The sequence below is a fragment of the Monodelphis domestica genome, chromosome 1, assembly GCF_027887165.1.
Source record: "Monodelphis domestica isolate mMonDom1 chromosome 1, mMonDom1.pri, whole genome shotgun sequence".
In the NCBI taxonomy this organism is placed as follows: Eukaryota; Metazoa; Chordata; class Mammalia; order Didelphimorphia; family Didelphidae; genus Monodelphis; species Monodelphis domestica.
The window spans coordinates 268349718-268366138 of record NC_077227.1 but is presented as its reverse complement, the minus strand read 5'-3'; the positions used below and the strand labels follow the sequence as shown (position 1 = coordinate 268366138).

General features: G+C 35.5%; 1 protein-coding gene across 6 annotated transcripts in view; it reads right to left on the bottom strand.

Annotated features, from left to right (window-relative positions):
- Positions 1-16421, bottom strand: part of DAAM1 (dishevelled associated activator of morphogenesis 1) — a 232987-nt gene that overhangs the window by 62634 nt on the left and 153932 nt on the right. For all 6 annotated transcript variants that reach the window (XM_007472963.3, XM_056810827.1, XM_007472959.3 and 3 more), the window contains exons 5-12: positions 12267-12361; positions 8319-8652; positions 7644-7754; positions 7437-7540; positions 6961-7027; positions 6470-6587; positions 5230-5368; positions 4383-4441 (exon numbers count right to left, since the gene is read on the bottom strand). In XM_007472963.3, the coding sequence (XP_007473025.1) occupies positions 4383-4441; positions 5230-5368; positions 6470-6587; positions 6961-7027; positions 7437-7540; positions 7644-7754; positions 8319-8652; positions 12267-12361 (1027 nt within the window). The remainder of the gene's footprint in view (positions 1-4382; positions 4442-5229; positions 5369-6469; positions 6588-6960; positions 7028-7436; positions 7541-7643; positions 7755-8318; positions 8653-12266; positions 12362-16421) is intronic.

The window sequence follows — 16421 nt, the reverse complement described above, 5'->3', positions numbered from 1 at the left end:
ACAAAATGAGAACCAATGGGCATAAGTTACAAAGAGATCCTCTAGCATATTCCTAGGATCTATTTCAAAGGTTAAAATATAGCATTTTCCATCATTTTATTGTTGTCTTTCTGCAGAGTATAATACTCAATCCCACATAAGGAAAACTCCTAATAATCAAAGATGTCCATAAATGGAATGAGCCACCATGAGAAGTTGCAGGATCTCTTCTCTACAAGCTTTCAAGCAAGATCTGAATGGTTATTGGTGAGATATACTGTATAAGAGATTCATACTTTGGTTAGAATAGATGACTTCTGATGACCACCTTTTCAGCTCCATGATTCTATGAGGTTAATAATAGTTCATGATCACAAATCACTAAGATTTATAAAGGATTTTACATTTTGTCCCCACAACAACCCTGTGGAGTACTATTGTCATTCCTAGTCAAAAATGAGGCACATAGAAATCTTGAGATGCTTTAAGAGAAGCAAAGTTTTTAGGGATAAATTTATACTAATATTCCTGCTAGAATTTTGCTCTGTCAGATATTATTTGGAACATTGTGTGCCGTTCTGGAAGCCATAGTGCAAGGAGGACACTGATAGCTGGAAGAAGATCCAAAGAAGAACAGAGTAAATGATCCTAAATCCACACCAGTTAGAGCAACTTAAAGAAAATGGGAATACTCAGTCCAGAAAAGAGAAAAGTCAGGAAAGAACTAATAGTTATTTTGAATTCTCTGAAAAGTTGTCACATAAAAGAGGAATTGGGCTGGTACTGTTTGGCCAAAAGACAGAACCAGGAGCAACTGAGTGGACTACAAAAAGGTCAATTTAGCCACAATGCCAGGAAAAATATCCTAGCAATTTGTTGTTGCTCAGTTGTTTTTCCATCATATCTGACTCTTCATGACCCCATTGGGAATTTTCTTGGCAAATAATGGAACAGTTTGCCATTTACTTTTCCATCTCATTTGACTGATGAGGAAACTGAGGCAAACAGGGCTAAGTGACTTGCCCCAGGGTTACATAGCTAGTGAGTGTCTGGAACAGATGAGTCTTCCTGACATTGGACCCATCGATATAACCACTGCACCACATAGTTGGCTCTCTTGACAATTAAGAGATGCTCAAAAGTAGAATGGGCTGCCTATAGAGTGGGTGGATTCCTCTCAGTGGAGATTATCAAGCTGAGGCTAGATGCACATTATAGCATGTTGTATTAAAAAAGCACATACTTAATTTGGTAATAAATTATAATGGGAGAAGCATAATGGTATATTGGAGAGAAAGCTCCTGAATTGGCAAGATTTAGATTATAGTATTGCCTCTGACACAAGCATACATGTCATCAATTTAACTTCCCAGAACCCCCCCACAACAAATACTGAGCTCCAAAACAGTGGCTCATCTGCTACAGAAATGAAAACACAGGTCTAGACAAAAATGAAAGGTAAGAATGTGAGAACTGTCAGGAAGGAGAAGAGATAAATGCTGTGATAATAGGTTATAGATGTAGATATGGAGAACAATGCCACGTGCATTGGAGGAATGTTTATTAAAGTCATTTGGAGAATAGAATTGCCCTGTGGTTTGGCTTCCTTAACCCTGCAAGACCGATGGAGAGCTGTGGGATTTTAGGAGATTAGGGTGTCTTCAGAGGAGGGGTGGAAGAGAATTGAATAGAGAGGACAGAGAAGATAAAAGCAGAAATCAGATATGAAGAATGGATCCAATTTTTCAACCAAATAAAGTAATTCAAACCTGGTCTGGATTCACCCAATGGTTTATATCTTGGTCAGTTAATTTAAAGAATCCCAGAATTTGAGAGCTGGAAGATTCCTCAGTAGCCATCTAATCTATTGCATACCCCAAAGGAATCCCCATTATGACATAATGAACAAGGGCTCCATCCAGCCTGAGCATCTTCAGACTTCCTACTTATGGCTGAGATTTACCATGTATTCATTAAATCATAATTTGATGAGGTCATATTGTTACCTTTCTCCTCCTCTGACCTCACTACACTCATTGTTTTTTTGAACCCTTACCTTCCATCTTAGAACAATACTCTGGATTGGTTCTAAAGCAAAAGAACAGTAAAAGGCTAGACTACTGGGGTGAAATGACTTGTCCAGAGTCACATAGCTAGGAAATGTCTGAGGCCAGATTTGAATCCAGGACTATTGACCTACCTAGTTTCCCACTACGTCAATAGTTTTTCATGTATATACATCATATCATAACTTTTTTCCCCCCTAAACACTTAGCTTCTGTCTTAGAATTAATATTAAGTATTGGTTCTGAGGCAAAAGCTCAGTAAGAGGTAGGCAACTGGGGTTAAGTGACTTGCCCAGGGTCACACAGTGAGGAAGTATCTAAGGCCAGATTTGAACCTGAGACCTCTTGTCTCCAGGCCTGGCTCTCTACCTACTGAGCCATCTAGCTGCTCTTACTGTAAATATTACAGTTCCTTGAGAGAGACTCTACTACTATGTAAGCTAAGAGAACAATATAATTCACTCTATTGTATACCTCATATGGTACATTTTCCCTACTCGGGTACTTTTCCATTGAATATTGTATTCAGAGTACTAGAGGGTTCTTCCCTGTACCACCCAGGGACCACAAAAAGCTATTTGCTTCCTATTTCCCCATTACCAACTATCCTTTCAATTCTTTTCTTCTCCCTATCTGCAAGAATGTCCCATGTTCCCTTCCATCATTTATTTAATCAAAACCACTTCTGCCGCCATTTATACTGTTCTCAAAGGCAACATCTCACACTATTTCTTCTCTCACTTTGACATCTACCATTCCTTTTCTTTATCATTCTCATTCCCTTCTATTATATCTCAATCATTTTATATTTTATCCTTTTATGTACCCCAAGTTCTCTCACTTGTGGTCCTAAAATAGTCATTGATATTAAAACTTTTCTCCTAGGTATATGATCTCTTCCCTTTTTCCTTAGGCAATTCTTCTATCCCCTTAAAAAAGATTGTCTGATTTTCTGGAAAAGTCTGCCATTAAAAAATTGAACAGGAGGCAGCTGGGTATCTCAGTGGTTTGAGAGCCAGGCCTAGAGATGGGAGGTCCTAGGTTCAAATCTGGCCTCAGACACTTCCCAGCTGTGTGACCCTGGGCAAGTCACTTGACCCCCATTGCCTAGCCCTTACCACTCTTCTGCCTTGGAGCCAATACACAGTATTGACTCCAAGATGGAAGGTAAGGGTTTAAAAAAAAAATTGAACAAAGAAAAATAAGATCAACATCTATTTATATACATGCGTGCACGTGTACTTGTGCCTCCCCTCTTTCCAATCTGAAGATAACTGTGACAATAGTACTTTTCATTTCATAACTATTCAGAACCCTAGTAGCTCTACTTTTTGGATTTAATGGAATTAAGTGCAATATGATAGAGAGAAAGCTAGGTCCTCTTGGAACAAGCTTGTCAACCACCAATTTAATTTGAGACAGCTAATAATCTTGATAAGAGATGACTCATGATGAAAAAGTAGACTACTGAAAATGATTTTTCATTTTGTATCCCCAGGGTTTAGAAGAAAACTCGGTACATGGTTAAGTGCTTAATCCTTCCTTCCTTCCTTCCTTCCTTCCTTCCTTCCTTCTTTCTTCTATCTCTCCTTTTATGAAGAGGCAGGGGGGAGAGTCAACATTTATAAAATCAACAAAATGTTGGCTTCCACTTTTAAGTGGCTGGCACAGAATTAGTCCAGACAAAGTTAGCACCTCCTTAACTGTTCATCTTAAAATTTACTTGAATTATCAATAATAACAGAAATACATTCAAAAGACCAAAAGCTTGCCCACCAACTTTTTATGGCACCAAAATGTACCAAAGTTAGGGAATTTCTGTACTTAAAACAATTATTTAAAGCTGATCACAGACAAAAGTGTCTATGTGGAAATTCTGAGACTGCTAAGGCCAACAAGAGGCACTTTTACTGTCTCGTTTGAAATATCACAGACAAGTCTGCATACTCCTCAAGTGCCAAATTGCCTTTTATTTTAACAAACAAAAAAAAAATCCTATCTAGAGGGACTTAGTGTATGAGAGGCCCTGGGGGAAAAGAGAAGGAAGCAAAGATAAATTTGAATTATTGAGTTCTGAAAGGCAAATGCTAGACTGCTTTTCAAAAGAACCCATATGAAATCTAGAGGAAAAAAAAACAAAACAAAAAAGGGGTCAGAGACATGTCAGTTATAACAGCAGATTTATTTTCTGAAAAGCCAAGGCAAGCACCCTAAAATCCCACAGGAATAAAAGTCATTTGACGTATGAATGTCAACATGTAACAACATTGCAAATTTACAAATGATGTAATTTGTAGCATTTAGAAATACCTAGTTATCTTTCAAATGCTTTATTACCTTTTCTCATCCTTTCTGCTTGTTCTTTCCATTGCTTAACTTCATTTTCATTAACCAACCTATACAATATAACATAGCAAGATGTGAATGTAGAATTCATTATGAAATAAAAACTTACAAAAGTTCCCTTATTAAATAGGTAAGGCAAAGATAGTTTTTAAAATCCAAGGAAAGAAATCCATTTTAGATGGTTAAATTAAAATAAAAAATTAAAACTAAATTAAATTGCTTTAAATTAAAATGAATATATAAAAAGTCTTTCAAAATCATCTTTAGTAAAGAGTCAGTGTGGTATAGTAGATAAAGAACTCTCCCTTGCTTAGGCCTAGGCTTGGGTTCAAATTTGTCCTCACATACTTTCTAGCAATGTGACTGTACAAGTCATTTAACCCCCATTGCCTAGCTTTTACCACTCTTCTGCCTTGGAACCAATACAGGATATTGATTCTAAGACAGAAGGTAAGAGTTTTTTAAAAAAAGAACTATCTTTGAAGCCAGGAAAGACCTGGGTTCAAATCCTAACAGATACATACATACACACATATATAATGTCTGTATGATCTTAGACAAATCATTTAACCTCTAAGTGCTCAGCAACTCTTAGGATGTAAGTTTCAGAGATGGTGTCAATTTACATTAATCAAGAGGAGTTTTCTCACCTAGAAGTTCCCCATACCATTCAAATCACAAGTTAAATCCCTGCTCTTTTTTCTTTATTAAAATAAAATCTATACAAAATATAGACTTTGTTAATTTTTTAGAATAAGGTATAGTGTTTCGGTGTGTTTGTTAAGAGAATATAGTATATGCTAAGTATAGTATGTTAAAAAAAAAGGAAGAAACTTACATTCGTACAACATTTTTAACATTAAAATTTTCTAAAGGAGTGGAATCAGGATCCTGCCCTTTGTCATTCTGTATAACAATCTGTTGTACAACTCTATCTAGGAGCAGCCAGTACTGAACTGTGTTTCCACTTCTCTTGTCTAAAAAAGGGAGAAAAAGAACATAAAAGAAAAATTAAATGTACAATTATGCTAGCTTCCCACTACATAATTAAAAAAACCAAAAAACTATTATCACGAAAAAGAATCTAGGTATAACTAGATGGCCTGGTAGATAACCTGGAGAAGGGAGGTCCTGGCTTCAAATCTGGCCTCAGACACTTCCTAGTTGTGTGACCCTGGGGAAATCACTTAAACCCTTAAAGACCTTTATTCCTTGGAACCAATGAGGGAGAGAGGGGAAGGGGGGGAAGAGAAGGGAAGGGGGAAAGAGGGGGAGGGAGAGAAAAAGAGGGAGAGAGGGGAAGAGGGAGGGGGGAAGAGAGAAGGGGAGGGGAAAAGAAGGGGAGGGAGAGAAAAAGAGGGAGAAAGGGGGAGAGGAAGAGGGAGAAGGGAGAGAATCTGGCATAGGGTATAGAGTGCTGGCTTTGAAGACAAAAGACCTGAGTTCAGTTCTTCCTCCTAACAAGCATTCTATGCTAGAAGTGGCTGAAAAAACATAATTGTATTATCTGTACCAACAGCTTTTAAAGTTCTTAGAATTGAGGATTACTAATTTAAATCTTGAAGGAACCCAAGATTTACTTAGTTCAACCACTCCACTGACCAAATGGAAACCAAAGTCTAGAAAAATTGATTTGCTTAAGATGGTAATATCTGTGGTGATATATTCTCTACCTTCTTCTAAAAGGGTTATGAGGTATATATATTCACATTAAACTCAATTATTATTCATTTTGTTCTGAAATTTTTACCGTGCTTCTTCTTAGACCAGGGAGTCAGTAAACTATAACCTTGGGGCCAAATTCCACCCCCCTCCATCCAGCTAAGAATAAGTTTTTACATTTAAAATACAACTTTATTTTTTTTAATGTAAACAAGAAAAAAACACTCAACTCAGCAGACCATACAAAAAAATAAGTGGTGGCTTTGAATTAAATTATCATTGAGCCAAGATTAGAATTTCTAGTCTATATCCAAAAAAATCAGTGCTCTTTTGGATAAGTATTCCCCTCTGATTACATCCAAACATTAACCAATATACATTTTCTCTTAGTTCACACTAAAGTAGTCTCTACTTACAAGGCATTTGGAGACAGTGGTACAAGATAGACATGAAGTGAGGGTAAGCTTCACTATGGGTCAATCTCTTCCTTGTCAGTTCAAACATTTGTGTTGCACTTTTTGTGTCTATGTGTACCTATTTCACATAAAAAGCAAATCTAAGTCAACATTCAGGTCCTCTGAGGCCATCTGGCATTTTTATAGGATTCCCTTAATGCAAAGTAAGCAAATTTACATGGAACAACTTAATTCAAACATCTCAGGACTATGGTATAACAAAAGTTGGGACAGGGAGCAATAAGAGAGAAAAGGGAAGATAGAAGACAAAGGAAAAGGAAAAGAGGAAGAATACATACAGACTTTTACCATATATTATACTATAGCTGATATTTCAGATATCAACTAACATATCAGAATTGTCAGACGTACATATGTGCAAATGAGGATTCTAAAACATTTTTCTCTAAAATGCCATTTACAATAATCAAAATAGTCATGCATATACGTACCAATTCAAATCTTTTGGCAAATTCCAGCTCATCTTCATTTCTGAGCATTTCAAAAAAGTCTAAATGCCTGACAAAATTAAAAAAAAAATCAAAGGAATGCAATTGAAAGCCAAAACATTCTGGGAACGTCTACAATTAATTACAAGGGGTCAGACTGAGAACTTAAGAGAAGGTCTAAAGTATTAAAAGGAAGCAAAAAAATAATTATGAGGAATATGGACAGCATACAAACGAGATGACTTTTCATAATTTGGAAGTCCAGATGCCTCAAAGAATCCCTAATTTTAAAGATTACAAATTGAGGAAGGAAACATATTACTTATCATTGGCATACAATTAGAGGAATTGGGAATTCTCATGGCCCTGTTACAGTCTGGCTACTACGCATATCTTAGAAACACCAATAAGATTTTAAGAGAGAAAAAACAAGAGTTGTAAAAATGAGAACGATCAGAACTTAAAAGAGTTTGACTTGCCTGTCTAATGTCAAGTTTTCATGTTCCCTTAATTTATCTATTACAGGCTGAATTCCTAACATCAAAAATTCATATCGAAGATGAAGTCTAAAGTCCAAACTTTCCTAAAAAGAAACACAATTAACTGCATTTAGTTTTCCAACTATGAACATTAAATAGATTTTGATAAAATTTTTATTTAAATATCATAGCACAAAATGTTCACACCACTCCAGCTCCTTGGCTTAGTACAGCATTAATGAAGGACATGATGGCTGTCTTGAGGTTCACTTCATCCCGATACCGGCCTGTGCTTTTATCCAGTTCATTGGTTAGCGTCTATCAAGTACACAAACAGATAGTGAAAAGGATTGAATGAGAATTTTGTTAAATTTTCCAGTTCATAGAAAATAAAAAAATCTAATTATCTTGAGATTCCTATAAGCTATTTCATGTTCCTAAAAATGCTACTCCATTCAAAACCATATGGAAAATGCATGTGGTATGCAGCATACATACATTTGGTTCCTCAATTTTTGTTCTTTATGACCAGTAAAATATGGTCACATATTACCAAACTTGTCCCCCTAAAATCAAGTGAGTAGTTGGGAATTCTTAAGGAAGATTTCCCCTTTCGAAGAGACAGACAATATGCAATATAAATCCATTTAAAAAAGCAATATTGCAGTTCATTAGGCCCCATAGCTTTGATTTGGTCAATAAAAACATTCATCTTCTCCTGAGATCAAGGCAGAAATGGTGGAGAGAATAAGACTAGATAGACTCTTAAGTGACATGATGTATAATCATCTTCAAAATGGAAAGGGATAATTTATAGTTTTATTTCAAAAAACTCATCTATTTTGCAAGTTTTGACTTATAGGTAAATGAGAGACCACATACCTGAAAACGAGTTCTTTCACTGGCATACTTCTGGTAATGCAGCATGGCCTGCAGAACTTTTTTGTGACCTCCAGGAACCAGGCACACAGCGCCCATGATTTCCAGCACTGCCACCTTTGTCTTAATATTCTCAGTGCTCAGACTCTGAGCAATTACATTAATACTCTCTGAATGGGCCATAACATGAGCCCGGCCTTGAGAGTTATTCATTAGTGCTTTTATACATCCAATGAGTGAGGTATGTATTTGAGACTCTGATGTCTCATAGTCCATGGTTTTTAGAAAGTTCAGAATACATGATAAGCCATCTAAATCAATAAATCTGGTTACAAACCTGTCAGGAAAATAAATGGATTAAAGCTAAGTCAATCGAAAGTTCTTTCTGTCTACCCACTCTCCCAACTCCAACCATCAACACAGACAATTTTCAAGCAGAAAATATGCATAATTCTTAAGATTTGACCAATATTGGAATTTTTCTCTGATATTTTTTCATTATAGAGCTTATATTTCTGACCTCACCATCATCCACAAGTGCTTCATTTTCAAAATTAGAAATTTAGATTTTCCTTTATATGACGGTAACCTTTTATTATGCTCTCTTCCTGTGTCTCACTCCTCCAAAATATAATCTTTGCCTTCACTGAAACTTATTCTCAATACTGTCTTAGACTATTAAATCCTCTTCTGACTTTACTCTTCCCTTGCCAAAATATATTGCCCATATATAACCAATTTAATTTAAATTGTTTTCTATTCTTCCTCCTTACCCCCTCCCTCTTTCCTTGTCCTTTTGCCACTCATGTCACTCTTACCCAATCCCAGCCTTAGATGACTCCCTACTATCGGTCTCCTTTGCTTCTACTAAGGAACTGCTGAACATATCTCAAGTAATACAACTGTGCTGATTTGGTGCACTAGAAAGTCATGTTATTCAACTTTGGCTGGGTTCTTGCTGCTGCAAGGCAATCCTTTTATTCATCCTTAATTTCCAAGCTTTTCCAAGAACTTCCCATGCTTCACCCACTCCCAACTCTTTCAGCTGAGAATCTCCACTCTTACTTTACTGTGGAAACTGAAGTCATTCACAATGTTCCTTCTATTCCCCTTCAAAATATCTTAATATCACCCTGCCCAGTCTCTCCTCCCACCTCCCTCCAGTACATCACAATGAGGTGGCTCTTGACCTTGCCAAAGCAAACCCTTCTACATGTGCTCTTAATCTCATTTTTACCTTTCTTCCGCCACCATTATTAATTCAGCTCTCATCACAATTTGCCTAATGTACTGGCTTCCTTATTTATTTTCCTGTTTCAAGGTCATCCCACTCCAATCTATTCTCCAAAAGATTTACACTTTAGGAAAATCATTACCATATCATTGTCCTTCTCATCCAGTTCTAATGGCTCCCTATTACCTCTAGAGGCAAACAGAACTGTCTCTGTTGAGCTTTTAAAGCCCTTCACCACCTGGTCCTGGCCTAACTTTCTAGACTCATTGTACTTTATATTCTTTCCTGTACTCCATAATCCATTCAAACTGCTTTTCCTTTTGTGTTTCACATAGACACAGAACCCCATCCTTCACTTCTGCTCTTTTATGCCCGCCATTTTCCATGCCTAGACTAGACCTCCTCACTTCTGGCTCACAGAAATGTTCTCTTCAAAATGAAGCTCAAAAACTGCATTATATATGAAACTTTTCTTGATAACCCAAACTTCCAGTACACTTCCTCTCTTATATTCTCCTTATATTTTTTCTGCATTTGTTTTTGTTATTTTCCCCATAAAAATATAAGGCACTGGAGGGCAATGATTGCTTCATCCTTTGCATCTTGTCCTTAACTTCTAGCACAATGATTATTACAAAGCAGATGATTAATAATATTGACTGATTGTTGTTTATTGATTGAGAATAGAATTGAGGCAACTCTACATTAGGTTTCATCCAAAGAGGATTGGGTTAATGAAATGGCAAAAGAAGCCTATTAAAATATCAATTAAAAGACTTTCCTGTGGCATGGACCCCATGGAATCTTTATAGTGAGGCAATAATGGGTTAATTATGGAAAAATCTCAACTGATGTACCTTTTCTATTAAAGCCACTCACAAATAACTATAAGTACACAAAAATAAAGAGTAATAAGAAGTAACTAATTCTTTTCTCAGACTCATACTTTTCTCTACTTACTACCCCTATCAACCATATAAATGGTAGAATAAGAATATATATAAATGTCAGGTCATTTTATCATGAAATATGTGGAGTCTAGATGATTAATTTATAGATATTCAAAGACGAGGGTACCTTAATGGACCTGCATTTCTTCCTGAAAGCCCTAAATCATGGTTGTAAAAGTCTTGTGTCCAAAGTATTCTATAACCCTCTCAACTAAGACACTCATTCTTCAAAAAGTATACATGAAGACAGTTTCTAAGAGGCAGTAGAGAAGGCATAAATTTTTATTTATAGATTTACTATATACAATCTAACAAAATTTATGTAATTTATAGAGGTTTAAATTTTATTCATATTGTATACATTTTATATTACTTACATAATTTTATGTATAATTCATATATATGTAATTTATAGAGAAGAGGTATGAATTTTTAGTGCTCTTTCACAACACATAGGTCTCATTATGGTTAAAAAAAGGTTCAGACTTCTGATCTGGAGATTACATGAGAGAACTTGCAAATACATTTCCCTTGTCCACATCTCATCAACAGTGAAAACCACTTACAGAACTGTGTACAATAGTTCTAAGCAGAGAACATCCCAGTATTTTTAAAAAGAAGGTTTTTTTTTTAACACAGAGATCAAGGTTTTATCCTTATAAATGAGTATAATTCACATTATTGAGAAAAAGAGAAAGGAAGAGTACAGATGGACTTTCTATCTTGTACTTAAATTGCATTTTTTTGCATTATATTTATTTAAGTATACATCATATACCCCCAAAAGAGATTAAACTCAAAGAGAACAGTGACCACAACTTACTTATATTATATTAGCATATTTGCCTGAGCCTAATGTTCTGCACAGGAGTTTGATAAATGTCTAGTGAATGGAAAGGGATGTAAATGGATAGGAGGTATCTGAAGAACAGGGAGAATAGCATTCCCCTACAGGACTTGTTAAATCATTTGCGATCTTACATCAATATCCTTATATGTCTGACTTTTCCTTAAGACTGTCTTTAGAAACTCTGAAGAAATACAAAGCTGGTTTAAGTCACTTGGTTTTGTTTTTTAAAGATTCATTTAATCTTGTTCATAGTTGCTTACATGTTGTCTTCCCCATAGATTATAAACTCTTTGAATGAAGAGATCATGTTTTGACTTTCTTTGTATCCCCAGAAGTTGGTAAAATGCCTGCTACATTATTTAGGTACTAAATAAGTGCTTGTTGATTTGACTTTAAAAAAAATAAGACTCATTTTTCATAATGTCTTCCTTTGGAGCATGAACATGGGATCAAACAAGTTTCTTCCAGACAACTAATTGACTGAAGGCAAGTTAGATCCTACCTAATTTATATTTCATTGTCAGGTTCTTCATCTTACCAACAGACAATAATAATGCCTCATCTAACTACCCATACAGGGTAGTTGGAGGGATCAAAGGAGATAATTTGTGTGAAAGTGCTTTGTAATCATAAAACACTCCAACAACATAAACTATCTGATAATGGGAGAACATTTTTTATTTGTCAGTCCTCTGATGTAGACCACAAGGCAAAGATCTAACCAAACTGGAGTCTGAGCACCTGTGCTCATGAAATGCACCTGGGTAACCCTCGGCCACTATGAAACCCCACAGGAACTCTGGGAAAATGGTGGATGAGGCAGCTTTGCAGTTCAAGGTGGGCAGAAGAAATGAATTTCCATACTAGAGAACCTCCTGCTAAGAGCTGACCAGAGAAAGATGGAAAAAAAGAAGTACCTCATTGGTTTTGTCCTTAATGCAGTCTTCAAACTTTCTATTGTTTTACTTCTTTCCTCTTCCTCTTCTTTTTCTAAAACTAGTAGGGACTTTCTCTATGGGAAGAGAGTAGAACATAATCACAAGCTATTTTTCCTTATAGGTAAATAAAATCATGTTACAGTCACAAGTCCATAGAAGAGATAACCATTCTGCTATTGCACAGTTAATGAAATTAAGCCATGTGAAAAAATGTATATGATTTAAATCTATATCAAATTGATACTCCTGTTATATTAAGCCTAAATTGTTTTAAGAACTCTGTTTGATATACAAACTGAAAATGAAGCGAAGTACCCATCTCCTGCCAGAGGCAAGGGTTTTAAGATGCAGATTAAGACATACATTTTTTTAACATTATATTTTAACATTAACATTTAACATTATATTTTAACAATATAAGAATTTGTTTTTCTTGATTATATAGCTACCCTACAAAAGTGTTCTCTCTGTTCCCCCTTTCCTTTTCTTTTGTTTCTTTTTCCTCTTCCATTGGTGAATTTCTTTGGCTTCCATTTTGAGGAACACACTTTACTACCATGCCTGGTATACCTCTTCTAGTCTGCATTTATATATATATATATATATTTTTTAAATCCTTATCTTTCATCATAGGATCAATATTGTATATTGGTTCCAATGTAGAACACTGGTAATGGCTAGGCAATGGGGATTAAGTGACTTGCCCAAGCTTACACAGCTAGGCAGTATCTAAGGTAAGCTTTGAACTCAGGATCTCCCACCTTTGGGCTTGGCTCTCAATCCATTGAACTACCTAGCAGCTTGCAAGGAGAAACTTAAAAGGAAACTTAAGCAAAAATCAAAAAGAGATCAAAAGGGTACCTGAAATCAGAAGGATTTTGTTACAAAAGTTCACAGAGTTTCTTCTACAGTTTTCCCTGACTCTTAAGATCACTGAGCCACAGGAAAGCTAGGAAAGTGAAAATACATAAGTTCCAATGTTCTTGTTCTCCCAGGAATAAGCTCTTTGGGAAAAGGTAAGAAGCCTCATTCAATCTTTGTAGAGGCTCTAATGCCGTACATAAAGATTTTTTAAAACTGAAAAGAATAGTTAAATCTGAGCTCATTCTATGCTGGAAGACCACTCTGAGAATCAATTTCTTCACTTTAAGATATTATTTAGGGGTAGCTAGTGCCATAGTGGATAGAGAGCCAGGCCTGGAGATGTGAGGTCCTAGGTTCAAATCTGACACCAGACACTTCCTATCTGTGTGACTTGGGGCGAGTCACTCAACCGCATTGCCTAGCCTTCACTTCTCTTTGTTCTAAAAATTTAAAAAGTTATTTAAGCAATCAGGGTACTTCTGGCATTACTTTCTAGGAGTTCTTTTGAGACCTAACTCAAATAAAAGAACTAATAAATTACTCTAAGAATATAATTAAATATGCAAATCTATTATTAATGCTCATAGGTTTACAGACTTATTGAAAGTTATTTTTCTTTCCCCTCCACTTTTTTAAAACCCTTACCTTCAGTCTTGGAGTCAATACTGTGTATTGGTTCCAAGGTAGAAGAGTGGTAAGGGCTAGGCAATGGGGGTTAAGTGACTTCTCCAGGTCATACAGCTGGTAAGTGTCTGAGGTCAGATTTGAACCTAGGACCTCCTGTCTCTAGGCCTGGCTCTCAATCCACTGAGTTACCCTACTGTCCCCTTTCCATTTTATGGGATCAACTTTTTGTTTTTAGAAATGTTCCTACTTCTAATTCTCTCATGAGCTCTTACTGATGCAATATAAATCAGTTATTTAAAGACTATGAAGTTACTAACTACTGTTTTTTATGCTTCAACTCAATGATGGACTAAATTCAATTGCACTACTTTTATTAGTATTCTGAGAAAATGTTTACTAGGAGAAGAAAGAGGTAAGGATAGAGAGAGCTCTGCTTAATTTATGTAGTTTCCATATTCCATACCCCTTTTTCTTCTCCATTTCTATAGATCACTTAACAAGTGACTATAGTAATGTTTTTAGTACATCTATATGATTGACTTTATGTATATATACATATACAAATATACCTGTAAGTAGTGGTAGTGTTAGATTTTTAAAAACTCAAAAGTCAAGGATCATACTTTTCTTACTTCTCTAATACAAATATTTAACTTTGAAAAAATTTAACTTTAAAAGCAACACAAAAAATTTAACCTCATGATAGATGAGATTAAAGGAAATGATTGTACTATTACAATCCACAAAAAAAGGCAAACTATAACAGTAGGTTTAGAAGACACAATGCTCTGTTATGTTATAATTTCTGCTACTATTGTCTTCTTTCTAGTGATGCTTTTGGACAGCGAACTGTCAATATACTACAGAAAATGAAGTTGCCCTGAAGAAACAACCACTGAATTCACAGTTCCTTGAAGTTCATTCACTGGAAAATTCAGCACAAATCTAGCGAAGAACATTTAATCTCCCCCATGGCAGAGGTAGTTTTAGATATGTAAGCAACAACTTGAAATTTTCTGTGTATTTAATAACATGATTTACCTGTTGCTAAGACTGAACTGAACCCACAGAGCTTTTAAACAAAAACAGTTCAGTGTTTTTTATAACACATTTGATAATCAAATAGCACAACAAACACTTTGCATTGTTGGCCATGAACATTGAATTTTAAAAATGTAATCATTCATTCTTTTCAGTAGCGTTAAGTCAAAATGGCTGAAAAAGAAATTTGCTTTTGCCTTGGTGGAATTAGGGAATTTAAGAAATTATTTTCATTGAAAGGAATTTTGAACCAAGCATTACTGACTTTCTCTTAACCCAGGATAATCTGTGTCCTTCTCTGACTGACATTTTAGGACAGGAAACTGACATTTTAGACAGGACCTTCTATGTATAAACACTTGGGGATAGAAAGGGGCAAAAGATGAATAGCATATCTTCAGAATTAAAAAGACCCCAAAAAATCAATAATTTCCAAAGTTGGCAAGCTTCATGTTAAGAACTGGGTTTAAAATATAATTTTCTATGGTGTAGGAATGTGGGGACAAGTACCAAAGACACTGAGATCCTTTAATGCATGTGAGATACTCATTTCCCAATATGAGCTGTTATGATAAGCAAATATTAATCTATCCATGCAGCCAGATTTATGGCTTATTGTTCTGTGTAAAACAATATATCTGTTTTCATAAGCAATGAGGTATACCTGGCAGTCAGATTAAAGGAACTTGGCAAGACAATTTTGTAGTCAATGAAGGCATATGTGTGAGCTATGGGCAACCAAGGCACTACATAACTCTCAAGTTACTACTCTAATAACTACTCTTAGATTATGAAATGAGCCTGAGCTCCTTCGAAAATTAGCTACAAGTTAAGCAGTATTTTCGCAGTTTGAAATAAACCATTCCTTAAACATTCTTGTACTTGATATCATCATTTCTTCTCTCATGAGATCATAACAAGAATCTAGATTAAATGCCATAGGTACCCATCAAACCTATGCAGTAGCATTTATTATACAGCTATTCATTCTTGAAAAGGACTCCTTAATGGTAAGTTGGTTTATAAAAGATAAAACCTGCTTGTTACAAAGTTTGCATAAAATAACCGCATCAAGTATACACAGAATCCTCCTTGGAAACACTCACTTGCCCAATCCAGGAGATAAATGAATGGGACAGAAAAAGCAACCATTACCAATAACAGATCTGACATCAAACTCCAGAGGTGTAGCATCCTGAGACTTCTCTGGACTTAGAATATGCTCTTATTATAAAAATCGGTTTTATGTCTTTTTTTCCTAAATCCTCACTATGTATTCAATGTGAATCCCATGTATTCAATGTGAAATCAGAGATTCAACCAGTTTTTGGTGTTTTGGGTAATCTGCTTCTTGTATAAAAATTAAAAAAAAAGATACCTTGTATCCTCTGCTTACATGAATGTTTTATATTTGGTTTAACAACATGGCAGAGTGGAAAGTAGACTGGATTAGGTGAGAATCCAATGCACAAGCTTTGCCTCTGCCACTGGAGAAGGTAACAATATTCTAATGCCTTAGTTTCTTCATGTATAAAATAGGAAATGGAGAGCTGAACTAGATTACCCCCAAAACTCCTCCCCAACAATACTTTTATTATATAA